General features: G+C 38.8%; 1 protein-coding gene across 5 annotated transcripts in view; it reads left to right on the forward strand.

Annotated features, from left to right (window-relative positions):
- Window positions 1-23,718, forward strand: part of KAT6B (lysine acetyltransferase 6B) — a 193,560-nt gene that overhangs the window by 147,444 nt on the left and 22,398 nt on the right. For all 5 annotated transcript variants that reach the window (XM_055425384.2, XM_055425383.2, XM_055425388.2 and 2 more), the window contains 4 exons: window positions 50-165; window positions 2,383-2,524; window positions 5,660-5,821; window positions 8,983-9,076. In XM_055425384.2, coding sequence (XP_055281359.1) covers window positions 50-165; window positions 2,383-2,524; window positions 5,660-5,821; window positions 8,983-9,076 — 514 coding nt within the window. The remainder of the gene's footprint in view (window positions 1-49; window positions 166-2,382; window positions 2,525-5,659; window positions 5,822-8,982; window positions 9,077-23,718) is intronic.

The following is a 23,718-nucleotide window of genomic DNA, read 5'->3' on the forward strand; positions in this document are numbered from 1 at the left end:
AGTGAAGAAATCCTCTTCTGAGACTTCTATTTTGTTTTCTTTCTGACAGAAAATAGAGTGTGAAAGTGGAGTAGAAGACTGTGGCCGGTACCCTTCTGTAATAGAATTTGGGAAATATGAAATCCAAACCTGGTACTCCTCGCCTTACCCACAGGAATATGCAAGGTAATGGAATAAGCCTGGCAGGTATACAGCCTTAATGTCTCATATGTAGGAAGGAGCCTTCTAAAACTGAAATTAGGTGACTTTTAAGACATAAATTTTGAGTGTCAATTTCAGGTGTTTCCAAAACTATTACTTTTGTCAGCACCTTCTTATAGTATTCATTGTTCTGTATAAACACCTTATACTCCTTAGTTACAGTGTTGTAAATTTTGTCTTTTAACTTTAAGTCTATTTTTTTCTCTCTTGATTAACTGGGGAAATACTGTTTATATAAGAAACCAAATCAAGAAAAAAAAGTTAGCCATTGTAAAGTATTTGGTAGTTTCTTCTCAGTTGCCTTTTTTCATTTTCCTAATTAAACCTGTTTTATTTCGTGATTTCTGGCATTTTATTGTCAAGTATTCTTTTTTTAAAAAACATAAATTAGAGCAAAAGACCTGGAAGAGGAATTGGCAACCCTCTCCAATATTCTTGTCTGGAGAATCCCATGGACAGAGGAGCTTGGCGGGCTACAGTCCACAGGATCGCCAGAGTCAGACACAACTAAAGCAGCTTAGCACTTAGCACGCCTAGCAAAAGGAGGAAATATGGAAGAAAATAGGTGGGAGTGGGTAGCCTTGAGAGATTCTTCCCCAAGTCTTGACTTTTAGAGCCATCTGTGACTAACTTGTTAAAAACGAAGAGAAAATAATGGTGCTAGGATTTTCTTTTGTCCTGAACTAAGATTAGCTGTGAAATTGTCTTGAACTAATGTATCTAAAAATGGGTGTTTTGTGAACAGATTTTTTTTCCTTCAGGTATGTCAGGGCATACTTCATTAGTATCTTCTCAAATGCTTTAGCCTGCAAAGTATGGTAATCACAAATTTACTTTTCTTCTAGAATAGATATCACCCTTTTCTGTTTCTCATGGGCATCTGCCCAGTCATCTAACTGGAGAAAATGGGGAGGATTTCTGGAAGTTAAGTGGCAGACTAAGAGTCAGGGGTTTTGGTTTCTCTTCCCAGTTCACGTCACTCAGCTCCATGTTTCTAAACAGTTTTTGAAAAACACCAAACACCAATGAGCTTTTATGTGTATGGGTAATCATAAGTCATGTTGTTCTGAGAGCTTTGAATAAATTTTGTGTATGAATCCAAGATTTGAGATTTCTATGATGAGTCTGTCTGCTGCTGCTGCTAAGTCACTTCAATCGTGTTCGATTCTGTGCAACCCCACAGACGGCAGCCCACCAGGCTCGTCTGTCCCTGGGATTCTCCAGGCAAGAACACTGGAGTGGGTTGCCATTTCCTTCTCCAATGCATGAAAGTGAAAAGTGAAAGTGAAGTCGCTCAGTCGTGTCCAACCTTCAGCGACCCCATGGACTGCAGCCTCCTACCAGGCTCCTCCATCCATGGGATTTTCCATGCTAGAGTACTGGAGTGGGGTGCCATTGCCTTCTGTCTAGTTCTCCCCAAAACCCTTCTCCCCATGTTTATATCCCAAAGCCCTTGAGAATGCTTCCAGTCATTCTCTTTGTAAATACAAGCAGTGTCCACCTAAGCATGACAGGGCACTGGTTAACAAAATGGTGTCATTTCTAAGGTGGAGAAAAAGTCAGCAGAAGTGAGAAAGCTGTTTGTCTAATGTTACTCAGAGTCAGTGGAATTGGTCGGAACAGATAAGGTCATTTGACTTGACTACATTTAGTGCTTTAGATTGTGTATAACTGATAGTAACCTTAAAGTTACCTCATCCATAACAAATGGAGACAGCTAAATTCTAGGACTTCCCTGTCTTATAAGTACACAGATCATCTTAAAAATAATGAGTTCACTTTTCTCGGAAAAGATTGTTATCATTACACCACTGATTATATGTAATATTGAAATCATGACATAAAGTGTGAAATTTTAAAAATATGCGTGGATGACAGGATGCCATTGTTCTTAGAGTCATAGTTCCAAGTCTGAAAACCTTTTTTCTATAGGACATTTCTAAGGAAAGAAGTGATTTGTTTGCACAGTAAAGACAGCAAATACTATTAGATTGAAAAATAATGTAAAGTTTGTACATCCTGTCTACTACTGGCTTTCTTTTTCCTTTTTTAAACTACTTCTTTCAAATACTATTATACCACCTTTTTATGACTTAGAGAGAATTGAACAATGTTTACTATTTCCTCCTGAAAGGAATAACCACAATCAGATTATTTTCTTTGGTTTTAAAATTTCAACAGATTACCAAAGCTTTACCTGTGTGAATTCTGTCTTAAATATATGAAAAGTAAAAATATTTTATTAAGACACTCAAAGAAATGTGGATGGTTTCATCCTCCAGCAAATGAAATTTACCGAAGGAAAGACCTTTCAGTATTTGAGGTAAGCATGTGTAAATAAAGATCCCAGCATTGGAAACCTAGTGCTTCTAATTGTTGACTATGTGCTGATTTGTTCATGGAAGGTACAAAGTTTATTCAATTTTGGCACTGGAATTCAGGCTGCTTTTTCAAATATCTCCATATCTTGAAGTGTTTTTCTACCCATGTTAAGCAACCTTTGAGATTGATGGTGAATTCCTACTTCATCACATTAACTTTTTTGTCTTCTCCCAAATCCCTGTCTGCACCAGATATATTCACCAGTGAATTTATGATCTCCTTAGCTCTTTGTAAATTCTGCTCTCTTTGGGAGGAGAAATTAGCTTTGTTCAGCAGCTCCAGCCAGTGTCTGGCAGGTGCTCACTCTTCCAGGAAATTGAGCAGCTGTACATATCTCCTCAATATACAACCACCTGTGTTTCCATCCACTTCTTGGCAGGGTGGATAATCCTTTTGGTGAGATGTTGGGACTCCCTCCCTTCTCAATCTGGGTAGGTGGCCACCCCTGGAGAACTCTGCTGTTCACAGGAACCCCTTGTGGCCATGTGTCTGTTATTGTGTGTTCTTGAAGACATTTTGTGCTTTCTGAATTGATTTAGTAGCAGAAGATCTTTGCCGGTATATTGTTTCATTGTTTGATCATGTTCTGTTGTCAGTTTCAGGGATCCAGTTTAGCTGAGTCACTTGTTCCTTGAAGAGGCCATGCCTTTCTTTCCTGTTATTGCCTATTCACAGGCCTTCTCAGTTCTCTCCCTCTGGCTGAGCACTTCCATCACCCTGCCTTGTTATCATTTCTGTTACTCATCTCAGGCATTGTGTTCGTTCCTGAGTGCTCAGAACAAGCCTTCCCTGCACAGCAGATATGATCTTCTCTTTCTCCGAAATAGTTTTACTTTAGGGTTCTCTTTTTCGGAGTTGTTCAGATTAGAAATTTATTATTCTACCCCACATTTCTCTATAATTCTGGTCTGTAATGCCTTGCATTAAATTTAATGTAGGAGAAGGTCATGCCTAGGTTTCTCTCATGGATCAGGCTCCCTTTCTCAGACAGTCTTGGGCCCATTGCTTTTTCCCAAGACTCACCAGAGAACACATGTATTGTGTCTTACAATTTTTTTGAACCCCCTCTTCCTGGTTAAATCAGGCTCTTTTGGCAAGCTTGAAGGGATAAGGGTTTTGTTGCTGGGAAGATTTGATGTGTTAGTTCTTACTAAATGGGAGGCACAAGGTTTCTCACCCTGGAGACTGTTTACATTTTGGGCTAGATGATTCTTTGGTGTAGAGGGCATTGTAGGATGTTTAGCAGCATCCCTGGCCTGTACTCACTAAATGCCAGTAGCACCAAACCCCCTCCAGGCAGAATATCCAGACATAGCCAATGTATCTTGAAGGGCAAAAATCACCCACAGTGAGAACCACTGGGCTAAAGGGAAAGGCAAATGCCAGTTGGTGTCCTGTTGTTCGTCTTGGGATGCTAACAGGCCAGCCCCAACCAGTTGAGACAACAGAGCTGTTCTTAGTTGAAGCTTAATTAATGGATGTCACAAGTTCAACTTAACTGTTGGCTCCTTCCTTGATGCCTTGGAAGCTTTCTTCTAACCAAAATAAAATGAAAATCAGTGTCTCATTGTTTCTCAAAGGACAGAACACATTGTTGGCTTTAAGTAATTGTTAAATAAATCAGTATAACTCTGCCAGAGTGGGCGAACCTCTCATAAATCCAGGAAAAGTCTTCTCAGGGTAAGAGAATCAATCTTGTTAGGCTAATGAGAATGCTGTATTTCAGGGTAGGTACTTTGGGACCATACATAGATAAGAAGGGAAAAATCAGAAGCAGATCTGTAAATTTTTTATTCATAAAAATAATTGAAGGAATTGGATTGGATAAGTGCCAAGGTCCCTATGTTAGAATCTGAGTTAATACTAAGAGTATAGCATGTGGGAAACTTTTGTCTTTGCAGTGTCCTTAGTAACTTATAAAATAAATGAATAATAATCACAGATTACTACTTTCCTATCTTTTCTATATCCCTCTTGAAAGCATGTCATATTAGACCTTTCACAACTGGTAAGACTTTTCAGCATTGTCATCTCTGTGTTCTTCTGGTTCAGGGATACATACGTCTCTGTCTTTCCTTTTTATAATATACTACCATTTCCAAAAGGACCATACTCCCAAAAATTTCCTTTAATTAAAGAGAGAGTTGTATCCTCTGTGCCTCTTGCCCATATTTGATCATGTTGCCATGTGTGGGACCTAGGTATCATCCAAGGGAAATGGTTATATGAAGTCTAAAAATAATCTGTGCATTATGAGAACCAGTATGGTCCACAGGAGACTCAAGAACGATCAAGTTCATTGTCAAAGAGCTCTGGTTAGCAAATATCCATTTCCCATAAGAAAAGTGCTAGGGAAATTCTTCTTGAATCTGCTGTGCTTTCTGTTTTCAACAAGTAACTACATTTGATCAATGAAATTGGCATCTGTGCCTCGCCTCCTGTCTGTAACCATCAGTATCACAGCTTGATTCTTTTATTTTGAAGAGAAGTAGACTGTAATCATGGTACTTACTGTAGGTTAAAATTCATCTCATTCTCTCTAAGTATTCCCAACATAGAAATTTTATCTTTTCCAATTATATTTAAAATGATGCTTGGGATAAAACCAAAATGGAAGCCTCTTCTGTGAATCCACGTTTCTGAGGAATCAGAATAACATAGTTTATTTATTTTATTTTTATGTGAAGCCCTTTGGAAACAACATAAAGTTTAACTTACTCAAGCAGCATTTTGATTGGTTTACATTTCTTTAATTCAGGTTTACAATGCCTAATCATTTTTTTAGTTGTAATAAATAGTAATAAATAGCTTTGTTAGCAATGTGTAGCCTTTCTTCAGGAAGTGTAAAGAGAAATTTAAGGTAAATTTACCCTAATTTAAGAGAAAAGGTGGACTTCTGATTTGCCAAATGACAGCTATTTTCTGGTAAACTTTCTTGGTTAATGAAGTGTGTTGATTGTTTAGTTTGGGATTTGAAAATAAAATTATATGCTTTCCAAAATACCATATAAAAGAAACAGTTTTATATTGAGTGGTATTTTTATGTTAAATAATGTTGTCTGTTTCTCTTTGCTAGGTTGATGGGAATATGAGCAAAATTTATTGCCAAAACCTTTGCTTGTTAGCCAAGCTCTTCCTGGACCACAAAACATTGTATTATGATGTCGAGCCATTCCTTTTTTATGTCCTTACAAAAAATGATGAAAAGGGCTGTCATCTGGTTGGATACTTCTCTAAGGTAAAACAAGAGCCAGTATGACCTTCATTTTCTTTTTCAGAATGTTTTTGGTAGAGTCCAATTCTTCAAACAGGGCCTTTTTATGACTCTAATTTGAATAAATGACATGTTTCTGAAAAGCTCAGATTCTTATTCAGAGCTCATTAAGAAAAACACACACAAAACCCATAAGCATTGTGCCTAGGAAGTGTGTAAAAGACCTCAGCACTGTTTGCTGTGTTGTCTGTCAGCATTCATGTAATGTTATAATTGCTACCTTGCAGACCACCTAGCATCTTTCATTTTCTAAATGTTAAGCTTAGTTCCCCTTTCTCCCTAAGTGGTATCAACATGAAGGTTTCAGTATAATGTAGCATTTAAAAGATAATTCTCTTCTCCTTGTTGCATTCCCTCTGTGGTCATCAGTATCTTATTGAGTTGGAACATTGGCATTTGGACAGTTAAGTTGATATAATGGCTGGTTTTACTCTTCTGTCTCTTACTCTATGTGCTATTGTTTTAAGATCTAAAGTAGCCTCACCTTTAGAAAGCCTAAGTATCTCCAGCTGTTAATATAGGGGAGCCCTTGACATATTGAGTGGCTATAGTTTGTCTTTTTCACATGGTTCAGAGCAATTATCTCACATTCTTCTGTTCAAAGGCTTCTGAGATACATTAACTTGTATGCAATAAAAGGAATCTGAGTTTGGAGATATTTACCAGGCTAGCCTTACATTTTCTTAAGTACTTAGGAAATAGTTTAATATGCCAGAATGGTAATTATAAGATTTCTAGGGCAGAATATAAATGCTCCAAATCCTATAGCTTATTTATTTTATGATATATTTTTACATATTAGGTATAAGTGAATTTCAATTAATCTACTGTTGCATAATGGAATGCCTAAGGGAATTGTCATTTTCATGGAAGGTCAAAACTTTGCATACAGAAGTTTTTCTAAATTTAAGAAACAACCCAGAGACCATAAACAAAAATGGGAATAAGTGACAGCACTCCTGAGAAACAGCCTCACCATTTTAATCCATGTTTTTGGTAAAGCTCTAAAATGAAAAAAGAAGACTGTTAACTTTTATAGGTTACAGATGATTAAGAATTAATACAAGGGAAAGCAATAGCTAGGAAATTGATAACAATTTATAGAACATTTTACCTTCTGTATAGGTGTGTCCAAAGAATTTAAAAGAATTTTTAATTTTTTCTCCAAAGAATTAAAAAGAATAATGGTCATGACTGTTCTTTCTGTTTGCAAATGGTGTTTCTTTAAATCTGTCTCCTTTTTAAAACAATAGTGATGCCCATTGACATTGTTCTGCCTGATGTTAAGTTGGCCTCTAGGTCTTTGGTTCACAGTAACTCTTGGGGTTTGAGTCTTCTCTTTGTCACAGGGCACCCAACGTTTTTATTTGCGTGCATGGTCAGTCGTGTCTGACTCTTTTCAACCCCATGAACTATAGGGTGCCAGGCTCTGCTGTCCGTGGAATTTTCCAGGCAACAGTACTAGAGTGGGTTGCCATTTTGTTCTCCAAACATTTTACTTAGAACAAGCTAAACTTCTTTAATTTTGTCACTGTTTCTTTTATAGTATGGCAGCAACTGCTGTCATTTCTTACCATACTCGGAATATTAAAATATCCTTTGCAAGTGCGGTAAAACAGAATCTTAAAAACAGCCATGTTAAAAGACTAGATGCAAATTAAGCCATATTATAACATCTCCAGGACTTTTGAAGGACTGTGGCCCTTTGAGATTAAACCAAATTCTAGATGTTATAGCCAAAGAATGGCCAAGGTGACCTAGAAAAATTTAGTGTAAATAATTACATGCATATATCTTTCTAAGCATGTAATAGATGACTCAAAACAGGAAGGAAAGAGGAAGCAGTTGTTTCGAGTTTAGCTGTGGTAACATATGTTCAAAGGCAGGGGGCAAGGATGGGGGAAAGGACCACTTTTGGGTTAGATTTCCAGTAATATCATACAGGTAAAAATAGTTTGGAATAAAGAAAAGACTTGTGTCAAGGATGAATCCTTTAACTCACAGTACACCTCATTTTAGATACAGTGACCCATTTGTCTGACTTTGCAAAACAGACCAATTATTTGAACCTTTGCCATGGATGTACACATCCAGCGATGGGACCATCCAGTTTCTTAGGAAAATTGACATACATTATTTCTTACTCCTCATTTCTTGAAGACTCCACAGACAGCTCCAAATGTGCAAAAGTCGGGAGCACATTTTTTTGACAAAGAAATCTTTAATTCTGCCCTGTAATGTTTTTTTCTCTACCATTTCCTGTGATCTTTCAAATAGGTTCATTAAAGATCTGGGTGTTCCAAAGTAATTCTTTGATGTGGTTAGTACCATTTGTGGTTAATCTAACTTGTGGTTTATAGTTGGCCAGAGCATTCACAACCTCAAAAGCCTTTTCCAGGTCTTCTCTGTGTAGGTTTTGGCGGCTTCTATGTACTGTGAAGAAAATGTTGTTGCTCTGATGCCATAGCCCATGAAAATTGCAAATTTTCCCTGAACTACAAGAACCATTTCCACTATATTCTCTCCAGTCTTCCTCCTGGTTTCAGACTGTTGGTAATATGTTGGCCTCACTTTGGTTTGGAGGTTTGGGGATTTCTCGTTGCTGTTGTCTTTTTTGTTTTGTTGTCCTTCTTTGAAATATAGATTATTTCTCCAGCGTTTTACTTTGACTGTTTATTCATAAGAAAAATGTATTGTGCAAGTCTACCCACACACTGTTTTAGTTTCACTGTGGCCTTTAACAAGGTATTCTTAACTGATCCCGCTGGGTGACTCTCTGGATCTTCCCCCACTCTCCTTGCCCATCTCCCAGGTTGTTTGAGCATAGAAAACCTTTCTTCCATACTGTGCTGTTTCATTTGACTCACATTTCCTTGGATTCTTTATTCATATTTCATGGTGCTGACTTTTAGGAATAAAGATGTAATTGAGAGGCATGCCTGGAGTGCATAGTTTGTTGTTAGCTGATAGTTTGATTGATTAAGATGGTTGAATTATTCTGCTTGATCCTGACCTAACACGCCGGCTCACCTTAGTGAATCGTGGTTTACGGACAGTGGCAGGTGCAGGGAATTGCCCACTTTAGCAGCACTCTGACATGCTTGATCTGTTTCTCCTTCCCTCAGGAAAAACTTTGCCAGCAGAAGTATAATGTCTCCTGCATAATGATCATGCCCCAGCACCAAAGGCAAGGATTTGGACGGTTTCTCATTGATTTCAGTAAGTGAAGTACTTTATTTACTTTCATTATCCAGGGAGCTGATCGCTATTATTTAACCTACTTTGTTGTTTTTATCAATAGATAATGGGTTTTCTGCTTATATTTACATAGGTTAGAAAATCTTCCTCAAGTGAAAAATGTATTGCTGCTCACTATTGTACTCTAGGAAATTGAGACCCCATCTCTCGCAGTGTCACCAGCTCACAAAGCCATTACCCTGAATGAACCGGCAGAATTACATTCCATTCTGTGAGGCTCATGCTCATTAGCACCAAAAGAGGCAATTATTTGTGATTAAAGCCAGAGGAAGTGTTATTTAAAAGGATTTTCAGCTTTCTGAAATTCTGCCTATAATCTTGTGCAGTACAGAGCAGAAACGAGGGTTTTTCTATTTAGGAAAACAATTCTTTAGGTAGCCTATCCTTGGAGCCTCTCTAGTAGAAATAAATATCTTGTTTTGTTAATTTCCCTTGTCTATTATGGAAATTACTATGGAAATGTTTGTATTTAGAGGTTGCCCAAGTAATACTTTTTATACACATTTGTATCTGCTGAGTCTCCTCCATGAAAATCAGAATACTGCTTTAAAGTATGCATAAAATAATGTTTAAAGAAAATTGGTCATTCTTTCCTCCTTTGTTTATATTAGATTGGATGTGTAAATACAGTATTAAGGCTGCATTTGGAGATTTGATTCAAAATATCCAGATAACAGGAAGACCGGGTATCTCATGATAGTAATCACTTCTGACCATGTGAAAATCTGTCACTAGGAACTGTGTCCTTCTTCATTACCAGAGTTTAAACTGAAAGAAGGAAAACACAGCAAATCATGTAATCTTCATAAGGTACATCAGATGCAAAACCAAAATGTAAATATACTCAAGGAAAACCATGAAGTGACATGTTGAGTCTAAATCTTTATTATTAGATGTTGAAATATGAAAGTTTGGGTGTAAAATATAACTATATAGCAGTGTTGGACTGATTTGTATAGTTTCTTGACATTGAAAGATAGTATTCTTCTTTGAAGTATTTTAATTGATTATTTTTATATTTTCAGATGATATTTCTAGTCATTAATTCATTACCTTAGTCTTACTCTTCTTTCTTGATCTAGCTATCCCATGAAAGGTCATCTTACCAGAAGTTCACCATTTTATTTTACAGCCCAAGTTGTAATGTGTTCTATAGGCAAATCCAATTGTTCTATTTTGGAGTTTTTTTGTGGCCACTGTTCACAAGTTGTTCTAATAATTTTTGGTATGCCTCACAGCCATTTGAGCCTTAAATTTTGGATAGTATTTGCATGCTTACAGAGTAAGGCAGACTACTTAGTTCAGTATTCGTGATCTTCCAACAGCTAGTTCCAGCCTCTCTTTGGGGCTTTTTCATGTATTATGTTGTATATTAACCTCCATTTCCTCAAATACTCTGAACAGGTTCCCATATTCCCATTGTCTGTGCCATGCCTTCCTTAAATGACCACTTCCTCATTTTCTAGCCTCAGTCTATTCAAAATCCTACCCATTGTTAAGAACTGGTTCAAGAACCTCCTTTTTATTTTTTTCTTAATTGGAGGATAGTTGCTTTACAATGCTGTGTTAGTTTCTGCTGCACAACCCCGTAAATCAGCTGTAAGTATACATATATCCACTCCCTTTTGAGCCTCCAGCCTCTTCTTTTTGATCCCATCTCTCAGAATTACATTCTGTTTTTTTCTTGGCTCTATATCTCCACAGTGTAGCACTTAGATTCAATTCATTCTTTTGTAGTAATTATTTGATACAAGCGTCATGCTTCCAGCTTGCTGTAAGCTCCTTGGATACCTTCTTTTTATTCAGTAGGGCAGAGCACTCAGTAATCTGCATTAGATGTATTTTTGCTCGTTTGAATGGAATCTCCAAAGTGATATGGTCATTGCCCATGATGATTTTCTACCTAAAGTTTAAAAGGGACTGGTACTTACGAGGTAAAAATGCAGGTCTCTAAATATAGTAGCCACTTATTTGTTCAGCATGATCTGGTACTGAGGCCTTCTGCATAAAATGACAACCCAGGAACAAATGCCAAATCTTTATGTTAACTATTTTAGTGAAAACTGTATTAGAGTCTACTCTGTTTTTTAAAACAGCTAGGGAACACAGTGGAATCTATCTGGATGGCTCAAAGCCATCATGATGAATGCCATCCATTCGGGTGCAGCCAGGCAATGCAGTGCTAAAAGGTGTCATTTTAGATTTTCCCTTTCATGTCCCCTTGGCATCACCCTGCACTGGAGTGGGTTAAGAAATATGGTGAATGATTTGAATAAAGCTGAAGGGGGATTGGTGCTGTTTCTTCAGAGAAGAGGAGATCAGGGGAAGGATTTTATAGCGCTCAAAGAATATGGGGGCTAGTATAAAGCAAACAGAAAATCAATTTAAAACCAAAAAATAATTCCTTGGCTGCACACGTTTTAAAGATAGAGTAGGCCGCTGCCAAAATTGATAGCCTCTCCTCGTTTGGAGTTACTTAAAATAATAGCAGATAAATATCGTTCTATGTTGATTAGATCCAGTCCTTTGCAGAAGGAGGAGATAAACCCCATGGCCTCACATAATCCTTATCAACCTTATAATTCAGAACTCAGGGCAAAACAGATAACCGGAGTTACAGGTTTTCTAAAATCTGCTGTTTTTTTAAAGGAACCTTTAAAGGGTTAAATTTATTTTATTTCTACTTATACATGAGCCTGAGGGTCTTTTGGTCCAGGCAGATATTTTCAGTAATTTAAAGAAGGTTGTAAGTCAGGAAATCTTTATTTGGTCTGTAATAACTACTGGTTCCCCCACTCCAGTACTCTTGCCTGGAAAATCCCATGGATGGAGGAACCTGGTAGGCTGCAGTCCATGGGATCGCTAAGAGCCGGACATGACTCAGCGATTTCACTTTCACTTTTCACTTTCATGCATTGGAGAAAGAAATGGCAACCCACTCCAGTGTCCTTGCCTGGAGAATCCCAGGGATGGGGGAGCCTGGTGGGCTGCCGTCTATGGGGTCGCACAGAGTTGGACGCGACTGAAGTGACATAGCAGCAGCCAGCAGCAGCTACTGGTTCAGGAAGCTAAAACAAGACACCAGTAGAAGGAAAGCTATTCACTGCCCAGCTGCCCACTGGCACACAGGATTATAGACATGGGCACAAAATGAGGAGTGAATATAAAGAACTGTGAATCTAAAGCTCTGAACACTGTTCTCAAGAGATGGAATGGTCATCCCAGGACCAAATGGTGTCCTTGGAATAATGTTATTGTGTGTGTCTTCCTCGGACAGCTTGTCTGGGATGTGTCAGAGCAGGGCTTCCCCAGAGGTCATCTGCAGATTGGCCCAAGTGACGTAAGGGCATCTACTCCCAGTCTGCTCATAAACCAACTCATAGGTATTGTAACTCTGCCCAAAACTTCAGTCAGAATTGGATAGCGGAAGGAGTGACTTGTCATGGGTTGAAGCTGATACTGTATTTTTCTTCTCTCCTGCTTTCTAAGATTTCCCTCTCTCCCTCAGTTAGAAAATTTTGAAGTCCTCCCCTTCCCTGTGTCCACACACATACACATACCACTCTCCATCCACAGACATCTCAAAACTCCAGAGAAGCCCCCTTCCCTCAAAACTTCTGTGATTCCTGCTTCCAAGTCTCCCAGGGTGAGGCAGTAGAGTGTCCCTGCGAGGCTGTGCCCTGTCCCTGCTGCCAGAGCCCCCCAGCAGTGCCTTTCCAACTTACTGCTTTCCCTTCAATTTTGAAGTACTCTCAGACTTAGAGGAAAGTTCCCATCTATTCCACCCCAGTTCCCCAGATACTGACATTTTGTCACATTTGCTTTTTGCCTTATTATTCTCAGTCTTCCTTTTGCTCCCTCCCATCCCACTCTGTCTTTCTGTATTTCTTTTCCAGAATGATTTGAGAGTAAATTACAGATCTGTTGCACCTTTACCCTTAACGATTTCAATGTGGTTTTCTTTAAAAAAAAGAAAAGATGCTCTCATACAAACCCATAAATTATCAAAACCAAGAAATTAATGTTGATTCTGCATTATCTGTTATCTAATCTGCCTATCTTGTTCAAATTTCAAATGTTGCCAGTTTTCACTTATGTCTTTTCCAGGGGGAAAAAAATTTTTTTTTTCCCAGTCCAGGATCGCATGTTGAGTTATTATATCTCTTGAGTTATTTGGAATAACACCTTAGTCATTTTTTGTTTTGTTTTGTTGTTACCTTGACATTTTTGAAGTATACAGACCATTTTTTTGCACATTGTCCCTCACTTTGGGCTTGTTTGATGTTTCCTCATGAGTAGATTGGCGTTCTCGATGTTTTGGCAGGAAGTCACAGGAGTGATGCTGGGTCCTCCCAAGCACCTCCCAGCAGGATCACACGATCATTGCTTTGATCATTACTGGCGTAAGATTGTACCTTTCGGATTTCTTCACTATACAATAACATTTTCCCCTTTGTAATCAGTAATATCCTAGAAAGATACTTTGGAATTATGTTAATATCCTGTTTATCATCCAATTTTCACCTACTACTTTTAGTGTTTGTTTATGATTCTTATCTAAAACAGTGTTACTTTGGTAGTTACCAGATAATGATTTTTTAAAGTCCCAATTTATCATCTACTTACTTGTTGATATTTGCTGTAAGGAGAGTTAGTGAAAGTGATAATGAAAGTCGTGTCTGACTCTTTGTGGCCCTTCCTTTGTTTTGTTTTGTTGTTAAAACAACAAATACTGGCCAGAATACTGGAGTGGGTAGCTGTTCCCTTCTTCCCAACCCAGGGATCAAACCCAGGTCTCCTGCATTGCAAGCATATTCTTTACCAGCTGAGCCACTGGGGAAGCCCAGAGCTTCCTTTATTAATTTTTTAGTTAAATAATCACTTCATTTATCTCATTATTCTTTAATTTATATAATTATGGACTACTTAATCAATTTTTATTTTATTCTATGGATTATAACCTGTAGCTGCCATTATTTATTTTGATATTCAGATTGCCCCAGGTTTATTTTGTGCGAACTGCTTCAGACTGGCGCCTGTGTCCTTCTGACATGTCTGATCCTTCCTGACTTTCTGGTACAACAAACATGATGTGCCAGATTCATCTTATTCTCCCTCTGACCTAGCCCTGGAATCACACATTTCTATTTTAAAAGTCTTTAATTCTTTATGGTGAAAAACAATGTAAAGACCAAGCACTTAAGTGTCCATACTGCTTCTGAGGTGTGATTGCTTCTAGGGCCTCTCAAGGGGGAAGAGCCAGGAGAGAAGAGATATATGTTTGTGTGTGTGTGTGTGTGTGTGTGTGTGTATACACACACACATCCCTGTTATGAGTTCACTGAGCTTTGCGTTCCAGATCAACACCTCTGCAGAGTTTTAGTCTATTTTTCCATGTTATTGTATTTGCAACTCTCTTCTCTGGTAGTGAGAATCCTGACTTCCATTACCTACAATATATTTATTAATATGCTTAGTCCTAGAATACACATTAAATCATTTTAGGATTGCTAATCATATCACTGTATAAAACAAACCTTCTAATGAGAGGTCAGTATTTGTATATAGTTCTTCATGACTTTACCCTGAATACAGCTGTTTTCAAATGTTAAGAATATAGAACAACATGATTTTCAAAGTTGAAACTGTATTAAAGAGTATACTCAAAGAAGTGTTACTCCTTCCTCAGTCCCATTCCTGAGCCTTTCCTGCAAGTCACCCATCTTATTAGTTTCTGTTTATCCTTTCATTGTTTCCTTCGGTACAAATACTTATGGAGCAGTGATAATCTGTTGTGTATACTTTGAGTTGTGTAGGACTGTGCTTGGTGGGGCAATGGATGGGCAGTGACGAACTGTCTTTTACTTAGGCCTGCAGAGCCAAAACTCTGCATGGGGAGGAGGATACAAAACCCAGGCTCCTGTGCTGACTCAGGAGAGACCCAGGGAAAACAGGTGATTCAGCAGTAGGTTGCAGAACGTTGTACCAGGTAGTGGTGAAACAGGCTGGCAAAAGCACGTACTTGTGTGTTTGTGTAAACGCATTTATCTGATTCTGGACTGGATAATGAAGAAGGATGAGAAAAGATTCGTTTCTTACCTCTTCATCCAACCTTGTCTATTGGGACACCCTAGTCTACATTCAGCTAAACACAAACAAGAGAAATGAAGACACAGCTCTTGCTGGGTGGTTAATTACGTTCACTGAGGAGACATCAATTGTTGGACAGTATGTTTCTACAGTAGATATTGAGAGCTTGTGGCATGAGAAGTTAAAGTGAAAACATTCCAGGCTGAGGAAAGAGCATATTCAGAAATGTGAGCACGTACAGAAGCGTGTTAGATATTTAGGTAACAACAAAAGAAACTCCAGGTAGATTAAAGACTTAGAGATTAACAACAAAAAGAACATTTAGAAAGTAAAAGAAAGGATATCTAATTATTTATCTGGTCTTTAGATGCCCATGGACGTCCTAAGCATTAAGCGAATGAAAGAAATCACACACAAAAAATAGACAAACTTCACTGTATAATAATGTAAAACTTCTATGTGGGAAAATATTAATATTTTCAAGAAACTATTCTTAAGTAATCTTTTAAAACTTTGAACAGAGTTACAGATTTTACCATTTGTTATAAACTGGTATATATAATTTAACCAGAACCAAAGGAAAATTAGTATTGTGTGAATTTTGAAGCACTTTCAACATGTTGCAGGAATAATGTGGACTTTCTTGAGTTTTACACATTCATAAATAAATGGTCTGTATCTCGTGCCTTTGTTGGTTTTCTGTGAGCTGTAGTTTCTGGAACGTGAACAGCTCTCATTCCTGTAACTCTAAAAAAAAAAAAAATATTTAAAAGCAAACATAATAGGAAAGATTTGCAACAAATATACCAGGTGAAGTTTTGTTATCTGTAGTATTTAAACATATAAAAGTAAAGGTTTTGATTCTGTTAAAACATAAGCCCTAGTGGGAAAATGAGCAGAAGTCATGAACACAAAATGTGCAGGAAAGGAAAATCACTGATGGCAGCAACAGTGCTGACGTTTATTAAGGGTCTAATGTGTGTCAGTCACTGTCACAGGAGTCTGTCCTCACATCACAGGTTGAGATGTGTGCTTTTAACCTCATTGTAAAAGGTCCAGAAGTAGGAAAAGTAAGCCAAAAGAGGTCAACATTTCAACAACAGTATCCATAATCATAGCTGACATTTCTAAAGCACTTACCGTGTCAGGTACATGCTAAGTTGCCTCAGTCGTGTCCGACTCTTTGCATCCCTATGGACTGGAGCCTGCCAGGCTCCTCTGTCCTTGGGATTCTCCAGGCAAGAATACTGAAGTGGGTTGCCATGCCCTCTTTCAGGGGCTCTTCCCGACCGGGATTGAACCTGCATCTCTTAAGTTTCCTGAATTAGCAGGTGGGTTCTTTACCACTAGCGCCACCTGGAAAGCCGTATATGAGGTTCTGTAACCCACATTACACTGACTCGCTTAATCCTTGCAGATACCCTCAGAAGTTGGTCACAGTTCTCTCTCTTTTGATGGCACAGAGACACTAGGAAACTTGTCTAAGATCACTCCTGAGCCACTGTTCAGTATCCCATAGAAGTAGGTTAAGGTAAGGTGTAAAAAGTATACTTTTGAGGACTGTGGTATAAGTGAGATTTAAAGAAGTAGATTCAAAAAGCTTAGTTATCAAGGGCTGTAGGTTTTTTTGTTTTTAAGCTAGAGAGACTGGAGCACTGATGGAGAAAAATCAAAGAGAAAACAAAGGATAACCAGAGGGGTTGTTTAGTACAAATGAGAAAAGGCATTTGATGAAATTCAGTATTTTTTCCTAATTTAAAATAATCAAGCATACAAATTTGAATCATAAGAATTCTAAATCTTATATTAACTTTTTCTTCTTTGTTTCAGACTTGACTTACTCTTAGGGGAGGGAGCTATAAAGGGTAGATGACAGTTGGGTCAGGAGTCCACAAACTTAAATCTACAGTTTTCTTGAGACTAGTATACAGATGACAAGCTTTTCAGTTACATAAATTATCAGTTAACTTTACCTTCAGTCAGTCATTTTAAAAACAACTGTTTATTTGTAGGCTAATCATAAAAGTTTGTAAGCAGCTTCGATTTTGACTTTCTCTACTCAGTATTAAAATACTGTGCGATGTATCAGGGTTGCCCTTCATGGAACAGAACTTGCCCTAGAGGAAATATGAATGATGGAATGAATTAAGTACTCATTTCCAGAAATCACCTTTGCTGATCTTTTCTATGACCTTGTATGTCGAGAGGTTTCCCCTCAACTTTCATCAGGAATGTATACTGTTTACAAACTCAGTCTGTCATTAGTGTGTGCTGCCAGAAGATGTGTTCAGATGACCCAGTTTTGTGCCTACAAGTCATGAACTTGGTCATGTCACCAGCGTGGCTAGCAGTGTCCTTGTACTTGGTCACTTTTCTTAAGAATGAGACTGGATTTAAGTCTCATTCTTAAGGAGTCCACACACCTGGATTTAAGGAAAATAAGAAATACAATAAACTTTTAAGAAAGGATGCTTCTGGGTACCATTTAATAGCTAGTTTCATTCTTACTGAGAGTTAACAGGTTAACTTTCCACGCCCTCATTCTTTCCCTGATCTGGTTCTAGTGACAGAGATCTCAGGTGGTTTAGAGAGTCCAGTTCCAGTCTTGTCTTTCTTTTAGCCTCTTTATAGCTCTCGGCTGATTTCTTGAGGAAGCACCACCTAGACAAGAGAGCACCTTCTCTCCCCACTGCTCTGCCTTTCTAGGTCCATCAGGCAGAATTAGAAAGTCACTGCTGGATCTCTGCCTAGAATATTGTGATATTGAAAGTTAACATGATGTTGGTGATGTTAACCACGTTACCACTCTCAAAGAGAAAACGTCTTCCCCTGTATCTTAGATGCTAGCCACTAGCTTAAATGTTATATATCTAAATAACGGGATACATCTCATAGTATTTCTGGTTACCAGCTAGCAACTTTCAGTTTTAACAGTCTGCCTTCAATAGATTACTTTAAAAGAGCTACCACTTACAAACTTTTCAGAACACAATTTAAGTAAAACTTAAGAAAACTATTAAACAAAAATTTAGAGTAACTTCATCCTACCTGAAAATTGCATGCTTTTTTTAGAACAAAATTTCTGATACTGACCGGCCTGTCTCCTGTAGAAAATAGGAGTTTTAATTTAGGAATTCAGTTGGTTGGGTTCCAGTGTGCCACATTTTACCTGTTCAGTTCAGTTCAGTCGCTCAGTCGTGTCCGACTCTGCGACCCCATGAATCACAGCACGCCAGGCCTCCCTGTCCATCACCAACTCCCAGAGTTCACTCAGACTCATGTCCATCAAGTCGGTGATGCCATCCAGCCATCTCATTCTCTGTCATCCCCTTCTCCTCCCACCCCCAATCCTTCCCATCATCAGAGTCTTTTCCAGTGAGTCAACTCGTCGCATGAGGTGGCCAGAGTATTGGAGTTTCAGCTTTAGCATCAGTCCTTCCAGTGAACACCCAGGATTGATCTCCTTTAGAATGGACTGGGTGGATCTCCTTGCAGTCCACCAGTTAGTAAATTCTAAAGGACCAGGACTTCTTTCTGAGGCCAAGTTGAGTACAATTTCAGGACAGATTCTCCCCAAGAGCTGGATCCTTAGTGTGACAGGCTCTGGTGAGACACCCCACTGCTCTAGTGAGGGTCTCTGGGCGTCTCTGCACCATTGTAGTCAACTTAGGGCTACACTTTCCAATGAGTGACCCAGGAACTGGTCCAGATGGCCAGAGATGTTGCAATCTCCGTAGCTCCAGTGCCAGTCACCTCACCCTGAGCAGCCTCATCCTTTTACTCTGGCGGCATGTGAATATTATCTTCTCCCTGTTGCAGTGGAGGCCATGCAGCACTCCCTGGGGGCATAAACTCTGGTGGGTAGGTTACAGGATAAATGCCCCACAAGCAAACCATCAAAGATGTTTTAAGAGACCATGGCAGTGTGTCTTAGGTACATGATCTGACTGAAACACTCTGACCACCTGTGAGGATTAAGCAAATTGAATGAAGGAGCTGTGTGTTTGACATGTACTATTTACCTACTTTTGTGATTTTTATTCAATAGTTTTTTTTTTTTCAACAGCACTGACTATTAAAAAAAAAGTGCTCTAGGCTGAGTAAGTGAAAAGTCATTTAGAAAGTTGCATATGTCTTTTATATATTCGTGGTTCATTGTCCATCATGGAGATAGAGTCTTTGTTCTCTTCTGTAATCTCACCCCTAGAAAGAGCCTGGCGCTGAATTGTTGTTGTTTATATGCTCAGTCATGTCCAAGTCTTTTACAACCCCATGAACTGTAGCCCACCAGGCTCCTCTGTCCATGAAACTTTCCAGGAAAGAATACTGGAGTGGGTTGCCATGCCCTCCTCCAGGGGCTCTTCCCAACCCAGGGATTGAACTCGAGTGCATCTCCTGCATTGGGAGGTGTATGTTCTTTACTGCTGAGCCATCAGAAAAGCCCCTGGCACTGAATAGGTCTTTATTATTTATTGAATAAATGTTAAATGAATTACCTCAGGAAGAACTTTCTTAATATACTTTCTCTTCTCACATGTGATTCTTAGGAAGAAGAATTTTATCTTATTAGAATATAATTAATTAGGTGTGGTTTGCTCTCTTCCAAATGATGTTGTGTACACCCTGCCTTCTGTTGAGGTCTGGTATTTTTGTTCAAGGGCAGCCTCTGTCTTAGGATCATATAAGTTACATCAGAAAGGAAGCTGTCAATTATCTACTATAAACCTTGAGCAGAGAATTGAGAGCTGTGACAAAATGCACATTTACACACAGTTGGTCAAAGAGATATTTATCTTTTCCTGCTTTCATCAGATAATTCGTTTCTTCATGCATTTATTTTGGAAGGAGAATTCCAACTTTAGTCCTAAGAAACTGTCACGAAAGTTTCTTTCTTTGCAGAGCTTTCCCAGCAGCTCTCCTCCCGTGGTGAGCACAGGCTGAGCAGCCATTAAGGAATAATAAATTATTCTTTTGAAATGGTGCTCAAGTCCTTTATGGCCTTTTCTAAGATAGGAGCTGCTCCCCCCACCTCCACCATGACACTTGTTGGAAGATAGAACCAGCAGCTGTATCCTCAGACTTTGGCTGGGTTTTGGAAGACATGTTTTGACCTGTGTAATCAAATATAATGATGACATATCTTTTAATAGGATTCTAGTTTATAATATAATAAGGGAAATGGCTATTTTTCCTTATTTTCTCATTATAATATGTTGTACTAGAAGCCTTTGTCATGACTGCTTTATTACCCTGGGCTGAAGTACAGTATATTTTAATATGCTAAAGATAACATCAAGGTTGAAAATTGAGCTCTTCTGTGATTTATTCAGAGAGTGACTGTTACTGAATGCATTGAAATGAGCTGCATGAGGCCATGCAGCTAACGATTTATTTATGTATCTTGTTTTTAACTAAGCTTGTCATAAATAAGAGCAAATAAATAGCTCTTATAGAATAGTTTGTATTCACGCATCAATGAAAACATTGTAAATGTGAAACATACGATCTGCAACTACCATTTTGCCTTACATAGCTGAGAATGTTTCAAGTTTTGGCATGCAGATGGATTTTTTTTTAACAAGTCTTTTGCCGGTTTGAATTGTTTACATTGACCAGCATTTGCAGCAAGTAGTTTTGAATCCCACTACTGGGCAAGCTCCATTCCAGGAGTTAGTATGAGAAAACCTAGCCTTCAAGAATAAAGGGAATTTGGCAACACCGTCAGGGCTTCCCTGATAGCTTAGTTGGTAAAAAAATTCCGCCTGCAATGCAGGAGACCCTAGTTCAATTCCTGGGTCTGGAAGATCTACTGGAGAAAGGGATAAGCTACCCACTCCAGCATTCTTGGGCTTCCCTTGTGACTCAGCTGGTAAAGAATCCGCCTGCAATGCGGGAGACCTGGGTTTGATCCCTGGGTTGGGAATATCCCCTGGAGAAGGGAAAGGCTACCCACTCCAGTATCCTAGACTGGAGAATTCCATTGACTGTATAGTCCATGGGGTTGCAAAGAGTCGGACATGACTGAGTGACTGTCACTTCACTGGCAACACCATCACGGGGGCAAGGACCTGTTTACTGCTTTACCCCAAGCCACGAGCGCAGTGTCACACTCATAGGTGAGTGCACAAAAAGTTTGCTGAGGGAGTGAAACAATGAATGCCCAAATGTAGTCTGTCCTCTTCTCTGTGTCAGTGACAGCACCTGTCCGATTGACCCAGACAGATCCCAGATCTCCTCTCCATCTTTGGTTTTTTGCTTTTTTTTTTTTTCCTTTCATTGATCCCTTCATCCTTTCCTTCAGCCAGCATGCTTTGCACAGACTCTGCCGGGGTTAACCTTGGTGATGATCAGGATAAATGGTCTAGTTCTTGCTCACAGGAAATGGGCACATTGAGGATGCTCTCCACCCACCCACCCACCCAGTGTATGCTGTGTGTGCATAGCACACTTGGGCTGCATCATTGCAGAGGAGGAAATGCTTCCAACTTCCGTTTCCATTTTCCCAGCTAAGATATATGCAAGGGAAGCATTTTTTCATTATTAAACCAAGAGCAAGAAAGATTTTGTTCCGATTGGTTGAAATTAGTGCTATACCTGGTTTTGGTTTCAAGGGAACTATACTTCGTAAACATGTTTTGCAGCTTGTAGTAGTATGTTTGAAGTAGAATATTCTAAGATAATAGTTTGATAACATCTTCTCTCAAGGAAATTTCTAAACAGTATACTTAAAATTTCAGTTGATTGTAAAGCAGAAACTTTTTTATATCAATTTGTTCTGGGTTAAGCAATTTTCTTACATTTGTTTAGAATTCTGTTAGGAAAATGCTAGTTAGAGACCTGATTTTTTTTCCTCCCCCATGGGTTTGTGTTCAGTGTGTTTCTGCTCTAATGTTAGTTAGTGCTGCATTTGCATGTTTACCAATATAAAAACCTTGTTTCATACTTATTCATGTTGAGTCCTGCTTTGAGCTGACACCATAGAGGAGCTCCTTTTTTCAGCAAAATTGTTTTAAATTAATGTTTATAAAGTGCTTTAAAATAGCTTGGTGGATTAAGAATAATTCAGTTATGCATTTGTCCACATTGAAAAAAATATGCAGTGTGATTATATAGTGGAAGGTACTGAAAAAAGTTGCTGAAATCTAGAGGAAAATATAATGCAAGTTGACCTCACAATGCACAATATATTTGCATATGTCCTGGGGGGATATTTTGGTGATAAAAGTATAGAGAAACACAAGAGATTACTGTTAGTCATGATTGTGGTTACTTATGAAGAAGAAAGGAGAAGGGTAGACCGGATGGGCCAGGTGGGAGGTTTGTAGGGGGCGAGCTGGCAAGCTTCTGCTTCTTGATCCTGGGAGATGGTTACAAGGGCAGTTGCCTTATGATAATCTATTAAGCTGTATATATTTATTTAATATGTCTCTGTGTTTTATTTTTGCTTTTTGTTGTTTGTTTTTTAAAGAAAGTGATGTTCTTGAAACAGGAGATCACGTCCTATGGTATCTGTTTTAGAACTTAGGCTTTTACATGAGTATAAGGGGATTCCCAGGTGGCACTCCTGGTAAAGAGCCTGCCAGTGCGAGAGATATAAGAGACGTGGGTTCAATCCCTGGATCAGGAAGATCCCCTGGTTAAGGGCATGGCAGTCCACTTCAGTATTCTTGCCTGGAGAATCTCCATGACAGAGGAGCCTGAGGGCTGCAGTCCATGGGGTTACAAAAAGTCGGGCACGACTGAAGCAACTTAGCACACTCAAGTGTATTTGGTATATTGGCATCACCTTTAGGTCAGACTTTGCAGGATCATTTATTTATTATTTTTAATTGGAGGATAATTGCTTTGTAATGTTGTGATGGTTTCCACTGTACAGCAGCTGAACCAGCCGTAAGTCTACCCATACCCCCTCCCTCCTGTGCCTTCCTCCTACCCCACCTCTCTCGGTTGTCACCGAGCACCAGACTGAGCTCCCTGTGCTATACAGCAACTTCCCATGTGCTATCCGTTTTACACATTGTCATGTATATATTTCAGTGCTATGCAGAATCATTTTTATGTGAAGGAAATATCCTGAAATTTACTAGAATCATAGCCTCTCAAATGTTAAGTCTGTTAGAAAGACAGCACCCCTGTAAATTATGCTTCTACTCTTAAACCTAGAGAAACATAAGTGAAGGGCTATATGTTAACACAGATGATAAAATAGAGGATTCAGACAAGGAATGGCTGTGCAGAATAAGGGTGAACTGAGGAGAGAATATGGAATGGAAAGACCAAAGAGATAAAGAAGAGACACTGCAGCATCGGAATTTTTTTTCCTTCTCTCTTCCCTCCCTTCCTTCCTTCTTTCTTTCCTCCACCCCTCACCTTCCCTCTCTTTTTCCCTTGTTCTTTTTTTTTTAATAACTTGTTTATTTTATTTACTTTTTTGTTTTTAATTTTTGGCTGCTCTGGGTCTTTCTTGCTACCCGCAGGCTTTCTCTAGTCGGGGTGCAGTGGCCTCTCACTGC

This window comes from Moschus berezovskii, chromosome 12 (assembly GCF_049115385.1).
Source record: "Moschus berezovskii isolate FMDL1 chromosome 12, NW_MosBer_1.0, whole genome shotgun sequence".
In the NCBI taxonomy this organism is placed as follows: domain Eukaryota; kingdom Metazoa; phylum Chordata; class Mammalia; order Artiodactyla; family Moschidae; genus Moschus; species Moschus berezovskii.